A 13528-nucleotide genomic window follows, 5' to 3' on the forward strand; every position below is an offset into this window, starting at 1 on the left:
CTGAGGTCTAATAGAATTAATATGTTGGTTTGTCCAGAGTCTGCTGCCATAAGCAAATCATTGGTTACCCGTAGCAGAGCAGTTTCACAGCTGAAAGGGTTCCATCAAACTATTAGAGGTTAAATAATTGGTGAGTTGGGAAGCTACAACACGCTCAAGAACTTTTGACCAGGAAAGGTAAGTGGGAAATAGGCCAGAAATTGTTAAGATTGTCAGCATCAAGACCAGACTTTTTTAACAGTGGGGTTACAGAAGCAATTTTAAAAGTGAGCGGCACAGAGCCAGTGTCGAGGGATGAGTTTATTATTGTTGTAACAGTCGGGATTATGGCATGAAGGCAGGATTTAAACAAAGGTCAAACGCTGACCCCCAGAGGACAAATCCTGTAACGTCGGTCCAATCAAACGCCACAGTGTCTACCAGACTGAGTGAGAACTTTGAAAACTTGTCCACCTACACTTCGGTTTACTTACTGCCCCCAAAACCTGCACTATTTTTTTTCTCCCTGATCAAATTTTTAGTGATAATCATCAAGAAGAAGAAACTGTTAGGACTAAGCAACAGAAAGTGAAGGTCATAAAGAAGAAAAGAGGAAAAAAGGAACATCAAAATAAGAGAAGACGTGGTCAACAGGCTTTCTGGAAATGTACTTGTGAAGGAAAAGACAAAGAAAGAAAGAAAGAAAGAAAGAAAGAAAGAAAGAAAGAAAGAAAGAAAGAAAGAAAGAAAGAAAGAAAGAAAGAAAGAAAGAAAGAAAGAAAGAAAGAAAGAAAGAGAGATGTCCACCAAGTGACCACCTTGCAGCCAACAATAGAATGCCCAGCTGTCACCTCAGACATTGGATGGACATTCAGACGTCAAAATATCCTCAGACGCTCAGGAGCTCCACTGGTGATTCATCACTTCATGGGTCATGAAGAACCTGAACAATTCAAAGGATAAAGAGGAAGGCGCTATATGACAGTAAATAAGGTTGTAAGGCGCAATATTATAAATAGACGAAATTTATGTGCTTATATATTACAACTTATTATTTGGCTGGCATCTTTATCCAAGGTGACTTGTTACATTTGAGATACCATTGGTGACATTTCCTTTGTATTTTCCTTTGTTGTATTTTCCATTGTCACATAATGTCCGTAGTGGGATTTTGGACCCTCACCCTCAGGGTTAAGTCCAAAGCCTTAACTGCTGATTTTGTGAGGGGTTGCTCAGTGGGCAAGGGAAAGAAGCAGTGGTGCAGGACGTGGACAGGGCTCAATAAGCACCTGAGAGGAAATTATGGAGTGGCAGTGGCAATGCTGTGGACCACCCATCTTTGTGTGGTATACAAGAGAAGCAGTAAAGGTGCCACCATATCATTTCTTTGGGACATTAGTGATTACAGGAGTCCCACCAGGAGGTGACAGAGAAGCTCAGGCCTTCTTAAAGAAAGAGGGCAGCGTCTCAAAAAGACTGGCAGGAGGGTCATCATTTCAGAAATCTGGGAGGCCAACTCAGGAACCGTGTGACCAGGTGAAGCCACTTCACTCGATTGTGGACTGTTGGCTGCAACCCTGGACGTCAAGCTGGGAGGTCACTGGTTCAGTCCTTGCATTTGGAGAAGCATTTTGTGAAATATCGATTGATCTGAAAATGCTTTTGATGCTTTTGGTCTCTCTAGGCAGGGTCCATAGCTTTTGAGATGACATCAATTTGATGGAACTCAGCACTGACATTGTATTTAAAAAAGCTTAGGTGACAATAAGAGAGATGTAAACTGTAAGGAGACCCTGGCCAGACACCACCTTACATCATGCATTGAATCACAAGCGACTGCGCTGGATTCCTCCGCTCTGCTCCTTCCCCTTTCCTTCTCACCTCCACACTCGCACTGCAATCATCACAACCACAGGCTCAGCTCCCAGCGCCGCCTCCTAACACCCCCGGCAAACACCCAGGGAGTGGCGTTATAAGAGTGGAGTGGCTAGCCCTGATCTTCACTCGTCAACATCAGGCTGCCACCTTCCAGGTAAGGAAACGTTTCCGATCGTGATGCTCAAAGCGGCCAGAGGAACCGAGTATCGTTAGGCGCTCTTGGGTCCAGAGAGTTGTGTTTGAAGCTCTCCTGGAGTGGGGACATTTTATTAGCTTTGTAAGTTTGAGCTCGTAAAAAGTATCAGCACCAGGAGCATTAAATGTCTTAATGAAAAATGTGTAGGAATGGTACGATTATATGGGCAGACATCAGAGGAATGGAAACTGGAAAAGGGCGCTGAACATTGAGAGGGCCTCGGGCCTCTACCGTTAGACGTGGACGCATTTGTTGGTATCCGTCCATTAAAAATTTGTCTCTGAAATAACTTGAAACTGGTAAAGATCATTGGCAGCCATCATTGTTTATTCCATTGTTAATAAAAATGTACTTTAGAGCTTGGATTCAAAAGAATATCTCAAAAAACAACCCAAATAAGAATGGCTTGGGCAAATATGATGGGACCTGCAACCTTTAGAGTCTGCAATCCCTGGAGCTCTCCATGAGACTTCTGCACCTGTCCACAGGTTGATCAGCCCACTCGTTCAGCTGGGTCAGGTTTGAAGGGGTCTTCTCCGGTTTCAATTCTTTCCGTAGATGTTCCATAGGATTCGAATCAGGGCCCATGGAAGACCATTTCAGAATAGTCCAATGTTTTGTTCTAAGCCATTCTTTGTGCTTTAGCTGTGTGTTTTGGCTCATTATCATGTTGGAGGGTCCATGACCTCTGACTGAGACAGAGCTTTCTGACACTGGGCAGTGAGTTTCACTCCAGAATGTCTCGATAAGTGTTGAGATTTTGTCGTCCCCTGCACAGACTCAATGCCCCACATGCCAGATGCAGCAAAGCAGCCCCAAAACAGAACGGTTTCCATGTTTCACAGTAGCTGTGGTGTTCTTTTCTTTGAAAACTTAATTTTGTCATCTGTAGACACAGAGCTGATGTGACTTGCCAAAAAGCTCCAGTTGTGTCTCATCTGTCCAAAGGACATTCTTCCAGAAGTCATTGTGACTTGTCAATATACATTTTAGCAAATTCCAGCATGGCGTTTTTGAAGTGGAGTCCTCCTGGGTCTTCTTCCATTGAGTCCACTGTCACTCAGTAAGCGTTAGACGGTGTGGTCAGACACTGATGGACCTCAACCTTGGAGTTCAGCTTGTATCTCTTCCAAAGTTATTCTTGGCATTTTGTCCACCATCCTCACTGCCCTTCTGCCCATTCTGGGGTCGGTTTTCCTCTTGAGAGGTTGGCTACAGTCCCATGGACCTTAAACTTCACCATAATATTTACAACTGTTGTCACAGGAACATCAAGCTGCTTTGAGATGTTCTTCTCACCTTTGCCTTTAACATGCCTGTCTAAAATTTTCTTTCTGATCTCCTCAGACAACTCTCTCCTTTGCTTTCTCTGCTGCATGTTCAGGGTGGGACACCAAACAGCAAGGTGACAACTTTTCTCTATTTAAATGGGCTGAATGATTGATTCCACGATTCGGAGATGAATTCAAGAAAACAGCCAGTTTGAAAAATCACTTGAATCAAATAGTCTAGGATCTGATCTAGGGGTACCAAGACATGTGTGCAGGCCATTTGAGAGGGTCTTTGTAGAATAAGCAATGCTTGATCTCTTATCACACTTGCTTTGCTTTACTCGAAGAAATTTCAAAGGCTTGCGGCTACAGGGGGAACAATGGCTTCTCAGGAGGCATATTGCACATTTTCAAGGAGCAGTAAGGGGACAAACACATTTGTCTACGTCTGTGTACCTACTTATATATATATATCCATCCATCCATCCATTGTCTCCCGCTTATCCGAGGTCGGGTCGCGGGGGCAGCAGCTTGAGCAGAGATACCCAGACTTCCCTCTCCCCGGCCACTTCTTCTAGCTCTTCCGGGAGAATCCCAAGGCGTTCCCAGGCCAGTCGAGAGACATAGTCCCTCCAGCGTGTCCTGGGTCTTCCCCGGGGCCTCCTCCCAGTTAGACGTGCCCAGAACACCTCACCAGGGAGGCGTCCAGGTCCACGTCCCAAGAGCCAGCTTCTGTAGCCGAGGATCGGACCGCCAAGGTCCCCGCCTTCGGCCACCACCCAACTCACACTGCACCCGACCTCCTTGGCCCCTCCCATAGGTGGTGAGCCCATGGAAAGGGGGACCCACGTTGCCTCTTCGGGCTGTGCCCGGCAGAGCCCCATGGGTGCAGGCCCAGCCACCAGGTGCTCGCCATCGAGCCCCACCTCCAGGCCTGGCTCCAGAGTGGGGCCCCGGTGACCCGCGTCCGGGCGAGGGAAAACGCCGTCCAAAATTGTTTTTCATCATAGGAGGTTTGTTTAACCGCTCTTTGTCTCATCCCTCACATAGGACCAGTTTGCCTTGGGTGGTCCTACCAGGGGCATAAAGCCCCGGACAACAGAGCTCCTAGGATCATTGGGACACGCAAACCCCTCCACCACGATGAGGAGGCGGTTAAAGGAGGGGTACTTATATATATATATATATATATACAGTATATACTAGGGGTATTTGCCCCCTGCTCGCTTTGCTCACCAACCCCTTTCCCCCCCCTGCCAGCGGCCGTTTCTTGGAAACCCCCTCTCAAATGGTGATACAATGGGAAACAAATACATTTTTCTTTAACTCCTCTTTGCTCAAGCAGCTGCTGGCGCGCTGCTGCTGCCCTCACGCGTGATCTGCAATTCGCTTGACTACCCCCCCCCCCCCCCGCCAACGGTAGGTGCCGTTGTGAAGAGGGGGGGGCTGAGCGCACCCTAAGGAGACGTGGCCGCTCCTACGAAACCCTGATACATTGGGAAACAAGTAACAAGTGTTACTTTCACCTCCTCTTTGCTCGAGAAGCTATTGGCTTGCTGCTGCTGCTGCCGTGCCACCTGATCTGCATTTCGTGCGGAGCTTTGAACGTTTAAAAACCTGTACAGCACCTGAATCTCTTTTCGCTGTTCTGTTATTTCCCCGAGTAATTTGTGAATTTCCCCCTGGGATTAATAAAGTATCTATCTATCTATCTATCTATCTATCTATCTATCTATCTATCTATCTATCTATCTATCTATCTATCTATCTATCTATCTATCTATCTATCTATCTATCTATCTATCTATCTATCTATCTATCTATCTAATATTTTCAGATTGTTTGCACTAATGCGATCTTTACTCTCATTTTTGGAGACTTTTGAATTTTCCTGCTTCCATTATCCCTAACCTGTCTGTCTCTATCTCTCTGTCTCTCTTCAAAAGATCACATCTCGTCCTCAGGAAAAAGTCTTGTCTCATCGCAAGTTTTTTTTTTTTAGTTGATATATATATATTATATGTATATTTCGGGGTTAGAAAATGACATGGCATCAATCCGATATTTTCTGTTGTATGTCATTACTGATAAATAACGTTAACCATAAAATGGAAATTCAACACCTGAATCCACCCACATGTTAACACTTCACAATGGGTTACAAAATTTAACTTTATTTTGTCACATGAATCAATACAGGTGAATCTTTTTAGTGTTTTTCATGCCAAATTGAAATTTCATTTTAGAATTTCTCTATCACACAAGTATTTTAGGTGACTAAAATCAACAATAAACTTATACTGACAGTATATACTGTATAAATGCTGGGAGTGTCTCACCTCACAGGTAGAAGTCTACTATTGTCTGCTGTCCTTGGCAATTTGCTTGTTGTTGTCTGCTTCGAGATTACTTGGGGAAAAAGCCTGGAAAGTTGAGCAATTTAAACATGTTAATCCTCAATTTAACTTGAAAAAAAATGACATAAGGTCCTACAACGGATGGTCATCGAGACCCCTCGGCTCACCATTTAAGGCACCTTTATAAAGCGTTGCACCTGCAAAGCCTTTAGTATTGTGAAGCGCAGCTTCCACCCCACCCACGGTCTCTTTGTCCCACTTCCATGTGACAGAAGGGTCTGTAGCATTCAAACTGGTTCTGGAAGGTTCTACAACAGCTTTGACCACCATTTAGAAGTCCAGACCCAGAACTCTGTGCTGCGCCCCTGTCCTCAGATCTGCTCCTAGTGGCTTATTTCTGTGCAATACAATTGTTACACTTGTTAAGACTGTTGTTTGCAATTGCCATTGAACCGTTGGCTGTATACTTTTATAAACACGTCACAGATAAAGGGGATTTTCTGAAAAGGACTTGAACAGAAAATATCACGATACAGTAAGCCGATGATATGGTACTGTATATATATCAGACCCACAAAATTCTGTGCCAGCAGTCCTAAAAGCATTAGCAGCTTTTCAAAAGATATCTGGATCAATTTGGATAGATAGATAGATAGATAGATAGATAGATAGATAGATAGATAGATAGATAGATAGATAGATAGATAGATAGATAGATAGATAGATAGATAGATAGATAGAGAGATAGATAGTTAGATAGATAGATAGTTAGATAGATAGATAGATAGATAGATAGATAGATAGATAGATAGATAGATAGATAGATAGATAGATAGATAGATAGATAGATAGATAGATAGATAGATAGATAGATAGATAGATAGATAGATGTTAGTTTTAGTATAGTAGGCAGGATAGATAGATAGATAGATAGATAGATAGATAGATAGATAGATAGATAGATAGATAGATAGATAGATAGATAGATAGATAGATAGATAGATAGATAGATAGATAGATAGATAGATAGATAGATAGATAGATACTTTATTAATCTCAAGGGGAAATTCACATACTCCAGCAGCAGCATACTGATACAAAAAACAATATTAAATTAAAGAGTAATAAAAATGCAGGTAAAAACAGACAATAACTTTGAATATTGTTAACGTTTAACCCCCCGGGTGGAATTGAAGAGTCACATAGTTTGAGGGAGGAACGATCTCCTCAGTCTGTCAGTGGAGCAGGACAGTGCAGATCATTTTAAATATCTAGGGGTAAACATTACAGGTAAATCTAAAGCTCTTTTCAAACAAATTTTGCTGTCTGCATGGAAAAAAATTAAACAAGACACGACTAGATGGCTGCGGTGGGCTGGCGCCCTGCCTGGGGTTTGTTTCCTGCCTTGTGCCCTGTGTTGGCTGGGATTGGCTCCAGCAGACCCCCGTGACCCTGTAGTTAGGATATACCGGGTTGGATAATGGATGGATGGATGACTAGATGGTCTACCCTCCACCTGTACAGTGGTTCTCAAACTGTGGGACGGTCCCCTCTAGGGGGGCACGAAGTAACAAAAAGGGGGGCGTGAGGATGTGAAAAATACATCTATTGAAACCAAAAGGAATGAACTTAAACTACATTCTGATACTAGAAAAATAAATATAGAGTTAGATAAATGTCGATAAAAGTTAAGTAGGTATAATAAAATATGCATCTATGATATATCATTAAGTAAAAAAGAACAAATTGGTATTAGTGGGCTCCTTTCAAAAAAACGTTAGGGGGGCGCAATTAAAACTGTTATGAAAACTCGGGTCGCAAATACTTAAAGGTTGAGAAATGCTGGACTAGTAGAGAAAATCAAGCTGCTCTTCCAATTTCAAAGCATCCCCATTTACATTAACAAATCATTTTTTAAAGAAATTAGAGTCCATCAAAACTTCATTTATTTGGAATTCGAAACATCGGCTCATCCAAATGGCAACTCTAGAATGACCTAAAGCAGAAGGTGGCACGGCACTACCCAGCTTTCAATTTTATAACTGGGCGACAGATATACAAGCTATAAAGAACTGGCCATCAACACAAATTGATGAATATCCACAAGCCTGGTCTGCAATTGAAATACAATCTTGCAGTACTTCTTTAAATTCCATGCTCCGTGCCCCAGTTAATACAAACTACCATCATTGCTGTAAAAATCCAATCATCCAGTCCAGTCAGGCAACCTGAGACACAATGCATGGAGATGTCATTAGACTTAGATTCTCAGAGATCCAGGCAATTAAGGTCCTTCTCAGGTTCAGACACTCAAATCCAGGTGCAGACAGACAGTCTTGTGGCCCAGTCATAGACTGACAACACTCTTGGGTCTGAGATGCTCTCACTCCGCTTGCACATTCTGAAATCCAGGTGGAGACAGGCGATACTCCCAGGCTCAGACATTCCAGGGCCAGAGACACTCTCATATTCCTCGGACATTCTGAGACCCAGGTGTAGATAAGACACTCTCTGCTCTCAAATGTTCTCACAATTCTCAAATACTCCAAAAGTCGTTATAGACAGACACTCTCAGGTTCAGACATGCACATGGCCTTCAGATGCTCCGAGATCCAAGTGCACAAAGATGGTCTTGGGCTCAGACAATCTGACATCCCTCATGCATCCTCAAAGTTAGCTGTAGTCAAGGTCTCATGAAGTTCATGAAGATGCCATTAGGCTGAGCCAGACTGAGATCTAAGCGCCGACTCTCCGACTCAGACATTCTCACATCCCTCATACACCCTGTCACAAAGTGGACGCTTGGTGGTGCTGTTGCTCACCTTTACCCCAACAGACAGCACACAGGACACGGAATAAAATCACTAAGAAGATATTTATTTTCTTTACTTCTTCTTTGTATTGTGCCCCAAAGCACCACAATAAACACAAACCAAACTCAACAATACAATTCTCCTCCACACCTCCCAGCAAGCTCTGTCACACTCCCTCCCAACTCCGGCTCCTCTTCTGGGTTTCCCATAGTCCTTCATATAGTTCTTGACCCGGAAGAGCTTCTCCTCTTCTGTTTACGTGATTTGTCAACACTTTCGGGTCAGATGGAGAATTACATTTTTCTTCAGCCCGTAAGTAGTTCTCTCCTTCCGTCCCCATGATTTGGAAGTACTTTTGGGCTATATGGAAAGCATAAAGCCTCGTGTGTCCTGGCAACGTCCTCTGGCGGCACCCACGGTACACAGCAGGGCTGTGAAGCCGAACTACAAAGTCCATGATGCCCTGTGGGAATCCGGGGCACCGCTACACTGCTGGGAACTCGCCATCTGGCGTCTTGGGGGAGGCAGTGTCCCTGAATAGGTGCCTTCCCCCATCTTTCTTCTCTTCGCCGTCCACCACAACCCTCAAACTCAGCTGTAGTCAGGCATCCTTAGACACTCTGAGATCCAGGAATGGAGAGACACTCACTGCTCTCAGATGCCCTCAAACATTCTGAAGATCAGCGGCAGACAGGCACCCTCACACACTCTGAGACCCTGTTACATGAAGATGTTCTCAGGTTCAGACACTTGGATCCAGGTGCTGATAGACACTCTTGAGGTCTCAGATGCTCTCATAACATTCAGACACTTTCATATGCAGAGCAGAGAGGTTAGTCTATCGTCTTGGGAAATCAGAAGCCATTTAGGGGCATGGTAGCAAAGATAATAAAACATAAAGAAATACACAGAGCCATAAATCAAACCCTAACCCTAAGCCTTCTTGAAAATGAATCCTACTGACATGGACATAATGACTAAGCCTAACCTGAATGGCTTAGGGTGAGCTGTGTCACCCATCATCAGGGTCTGCTGTCAGAAAGTGAGTGCGGTGTTGGAGTCCTGGTATGAGGTATTCAGCTTTCGTTCTGCACCTAGGGAGTGTCTGAGACCAACTCTCTTCAGCTTCATCCTCTTTGAATAAGGGAGCTTCTGCCCGTTGCAGACAGAAAAGGCAGATCAGAGAATATGCACACTGAAGTTACTCACAACATCTATTAAAATGAAGGGTGATGATGAACTCAAAAGGATGTGAGATGACAAGGGGTCTGAGACAATCCCTAACTTCCATCCTGATTGAACACTCATGTCTGATTTCTGTATCTCCACTTTGTGTTCTATTCACAGATTCAGCCCACCCACATGACGAAATGGAGATGCATCTGGTGTTGCTCTCCCTGGCTTCTTTGCCCTTTGTCTTTTTCACTTCTCCTTTAATGGTTGAAGCCTGCAGAAACGCCACCAGTAGTGAATGTGCCAAAGCTCAGTTTGTTCCCGGGCACAATCTGGGAGGTGAAGGTTTCAACATCGTCACCATGAAGCGCACAGGTGCCTACGTCATCAACATGGATAAGGTAGACCAGGCTGGCGGTACTTGCATGTTGTGCACAAACACCCATGAAAACAACGTCCAGCAAAAGCTGCCTATTTCGATGGTGGATTGGCGCCCTGTTCCTCGGTGCAAGATGAGGGTTTACAGCCAGGTGTACGAGTCCAGTGAGTCTCTGGTGAACAGCACCGGCTCTAGCATTAAAAACGACTGGAAGGTGGGCCTGGAAATAAATGTCGATCCCAGGTTCCAGCCATCCATGATGCTTGGAGGATCCCATTCCAGAGCTGCCAATTTTGCCATGGAGAAATCAAAGAAAGATAAATACAGCTTTGCCAATCATGAGGTATACTGCGAATTCTACAAGTAAGTGAAAAAATATATAAGGTAAAGATCGGAGAAAAAGAAAGAACAAAAACTTAAAAATAGTGGCTCAATGTGTCACATATGCACTCTCTCCAACCAACTTTAGCCAATTCAGAATTGCAGAGTTCGTCAGTCTTGAGAGTAATGGAGTATGGTGGTGGGTGATTGGCAAACCATTTGTTCTTTTTGAACGACTCTGTTTCAGTGAATGATATGAGGGAGTGACAAGGGAGTGTACATTTGTACATTTCTGCATGGTGTTGTCAGTGTCTTTCATTTTGCTTATAGATATTTAACACACATGCAGGAGAATCACTTGAATCACGAGACTTGACTCATCTGATTCATGAACAAACCACTACCCGAGAATCAGTACAATGATCATGATCATAACAATCTTTAGCCTAACATTCATTTGATTTGTGAATGAATCACTACCTGAGAACCAGTAAAACGATCACGGTCATAACAATCAATCGATCTAACGTTAATTTTTTTTGTGAATGAATCACTAGCGGAGAACCAGTACAACAATCGCAGCCATAACAATCTTTAGTCTAATGCTCATTTGATTCGCAAACAAATCACTACCCGAGAACGAGTGCAGTGATCATGGTCATATCAACCTTTAGTCTAATGTTCATTTGTTTCGCAAACAAATCACGACCCGAGAACGAGTGCAGTGATCATGGTCATAACAATCTTAAGTGTAACATTCATTTGATTTGCAAACTAATCATTACCCGAGAACCAGTACAACGATCACGGTCATAACGATCTTTAGCCTAACGCTCATTTGATTCACGAAGGAATCACTACCTGAGAACCAGTACAATGATCACAGTCATAACAATCATCAATCTAACGTTCATTTGTTTCGTGAATGAATCACTAGCCAAGAACCAGTAAAACAATCACAGTCATAACAATCTTTAGTCTAACGTTCATTTGATTCGCAAACAAATCACTACCCAAGAATCAGTACAACTATCACGGTCATAACAATCTTTAGTCTAACGTTCATTTGATTCTCAAACAAATCACTACCCAAGAATCAGTACAACTATCACGGTCATAATGATCTTTAGTCTAACGTTCATTTGATTTGTGAACGAATCACTATCCGAGAATCAGTACCACTATCACGGTCATAACAATCTTAAGTCTAACGCTCATTTGATTCGCGAAGGAATCACTACCTGAGAACCAGTATAATGATCACAGTCATAACAATCATCAATCTAACGTTCGCTTGTTTCGTGAATGAATCACTAGCCAAGGACCAGTACAACGATCACGGTCATAACGATCTTTAGTCTAACGCTCATTTGATTCGAGAAGGAATCACTACCTGAGAACCAATACAACGATCAGGGTTATAACAATCATCAATCTAACGCTCATTTGTTTTGCAAAACAAATCACGACCCGAGAACCAGTGCAATGATCACGGTCATAACGATCTTTAGTCTAACGTTCATTTGATTCACGAACGAATCATTGCGAGTTGCACAATTCTCATCCCTTGGATTTTGTAACAAATTTTTATCGATCTTGATCGTATGGTCCTAGAAAACAACAATGCAAAATTTGGTCTAGATCAGTCAAAAGGTGTAGGATTGTACAGGGAACATACAGACAGGCATTCGTTCTATTATATTATATTATATTATATTATATTATATTATATTATATTATATTATATTATATTATAGCTGAATATCATCCACAAGCCATTAGTCTAATGGATTCTTTTTTGTCTGATTGGCAGTTACAGAGTGCAGTCCACTCCAGTCATGAGTGATGAGTTCTCCCAGTCCTTCAAGGCTCTTCCTAATACATACTCCCGTAACACAAAGTCCCAGTACCAATCTATCATTGACATCTACGGTACCCACTTCATGAGACAAGTGTCCCTAGGAGGAAGGGTGAAGAGCATCACGGCTATCAAGACGTGCGAGGCTTCCTTGAATGGCCTGACTGACTCAGCTGTGAAGGACTGCCTTGACGTGGAGGCGTCAGCTACCATCTTACAAAAGGCCACAGTCAAGACCGAGGCTCATTTCTGTCGTGAGAAACTGAAAAAGCTGACAAACTCGCAAAGCTTCAGTGCCATATTCAATGAGCGCCACTCGGAGATCAGTGGAGGGGACATGGATGTAGGGGACCTCCTCTTCTCCTCCACTTCAGATCCCAAAGCCTACAGTCATTGGTTTCCCAGTCTGAAGAAAACTCCTGATGTCATCTCCTACTCCCTCGCACCTCTCCACAAACTTTTCCCTAATGATCCCCGGAGCAAACATCTGAGGTCTGCTCTGAAAGATTACATTTTTGAGCACGCTCTTTTGAGGAGCTGCTCCAGTAAGTGTTCAGCCGGTTCACATACGAGCGTCAGGGAGCCCTGCAACTGCATATGTCACGGTGACAATGCCGTAAAAGTCAACTGCTGTCCTGTTGGAAAGGGGCTGGCTAAATTGACTGTGAAAAACATGAAGGCTACAGGCCTGTGGGGTGACTATCTTACGAAAACTGATGGTTCTGTGAAGGCTTCATATGGTGAAGAATTTCAACGTACTGCAGTCATCGACAACAATGACAACCCTGTGTGGAGAGAAACATTCAACTTTGACAACATCAAGCTATCCATGGCTAAAAAACTCATATTTGAAGTCTATGATGCGGACTTTCATTGGAACTCTGACCTGCTGGGAAGATGTGACATCTCATTGAAAAGCGGGAACCACAATGGCATGTGTGTCTTGAATCATGGCACTTTGTACTTCTCCTACATGGTGAAATGTGCCCCCAGTTTAGGTGGTGCAGAGTGTGGCGACTATATTCCTTCTGCTATGAGCACTGAGCTGACAAAGAGTTACGTGTCCAGAAACGCCATTCACGTCCCGCTAAGTCTCTTGCCACAACTCTATCATGACTATGTTCCGTGGCCATTGAATGGGACCCAAGAACATACAGTAAAGAACCCTGACTTGAGAATGAAGAACAAGACGATGCTTTCTCCAATATGAAGAGCTCCCAAATCCCAGAAGCATTGGGGGTCAAGTGGCTCAACCAATCACGAGCTTGGCGCAATCAACCTGCTCAGCATCACAAGCAACCCC

The 13528-nt window shown here is 43.5% G+C and overlaps 1 protein-coding gene across 1 annotated transcript; it reads left to right on the top strand.

Moving 5' to 3' along the window:
- Positions 1 to 9844: 9844 nt before the first annotated feature.
- LOC114643063 (perforin-1-like) lies at positions 9845 to 13528 on the top strand. The gene is made up of 2 exons (XM_028791766.2): positions 9845 to 10409; positions 12181 to 13528. The coding sequence occupies exons 1-2, from the start codon at positions 9865 to 9867 to the stop codon at positions 13433 to 13435; spliced, it is 1800 nt and encodes a 599-aa protein (XP_028647599.2). The 5' UTR covers positions 9845 to 9864; the 3' UTR covers positions 13436 to 13528.

Source organism: Erpetoichthys calabaricus, chromosome 12 (assembly GCF_900747795.2).
Source record: "Erpetoichthys calabaricus chromosome 12, fErpCal1.3, whole genome shotgun sequence".
Classification (NCBI taxonomy): Eukaryota; Metazoa; Chordata; class Cladistia; order Polypteriformes; family Polypteridae; genus Erpetoichthys; species Erpetoichthys calabaricus.

Bases quoted from the DNA above. Each gene is read 5' to 3' on its own strand.
- LOC114643063 (XM_028791766.2), top strand. From the start codon at position 9,865: ATGGAGATGCATCTGGTGTTGCTCTCCCTGGCTTCTTTGCCCTTTGTC. The intron at 10,410-12,180 runs GTAAGTGAAAAA...TCTGATTGGCAG, and splicing joins GTATACTGCGAATTCTACAA to TTACAGAGTGCAGTCCACTC.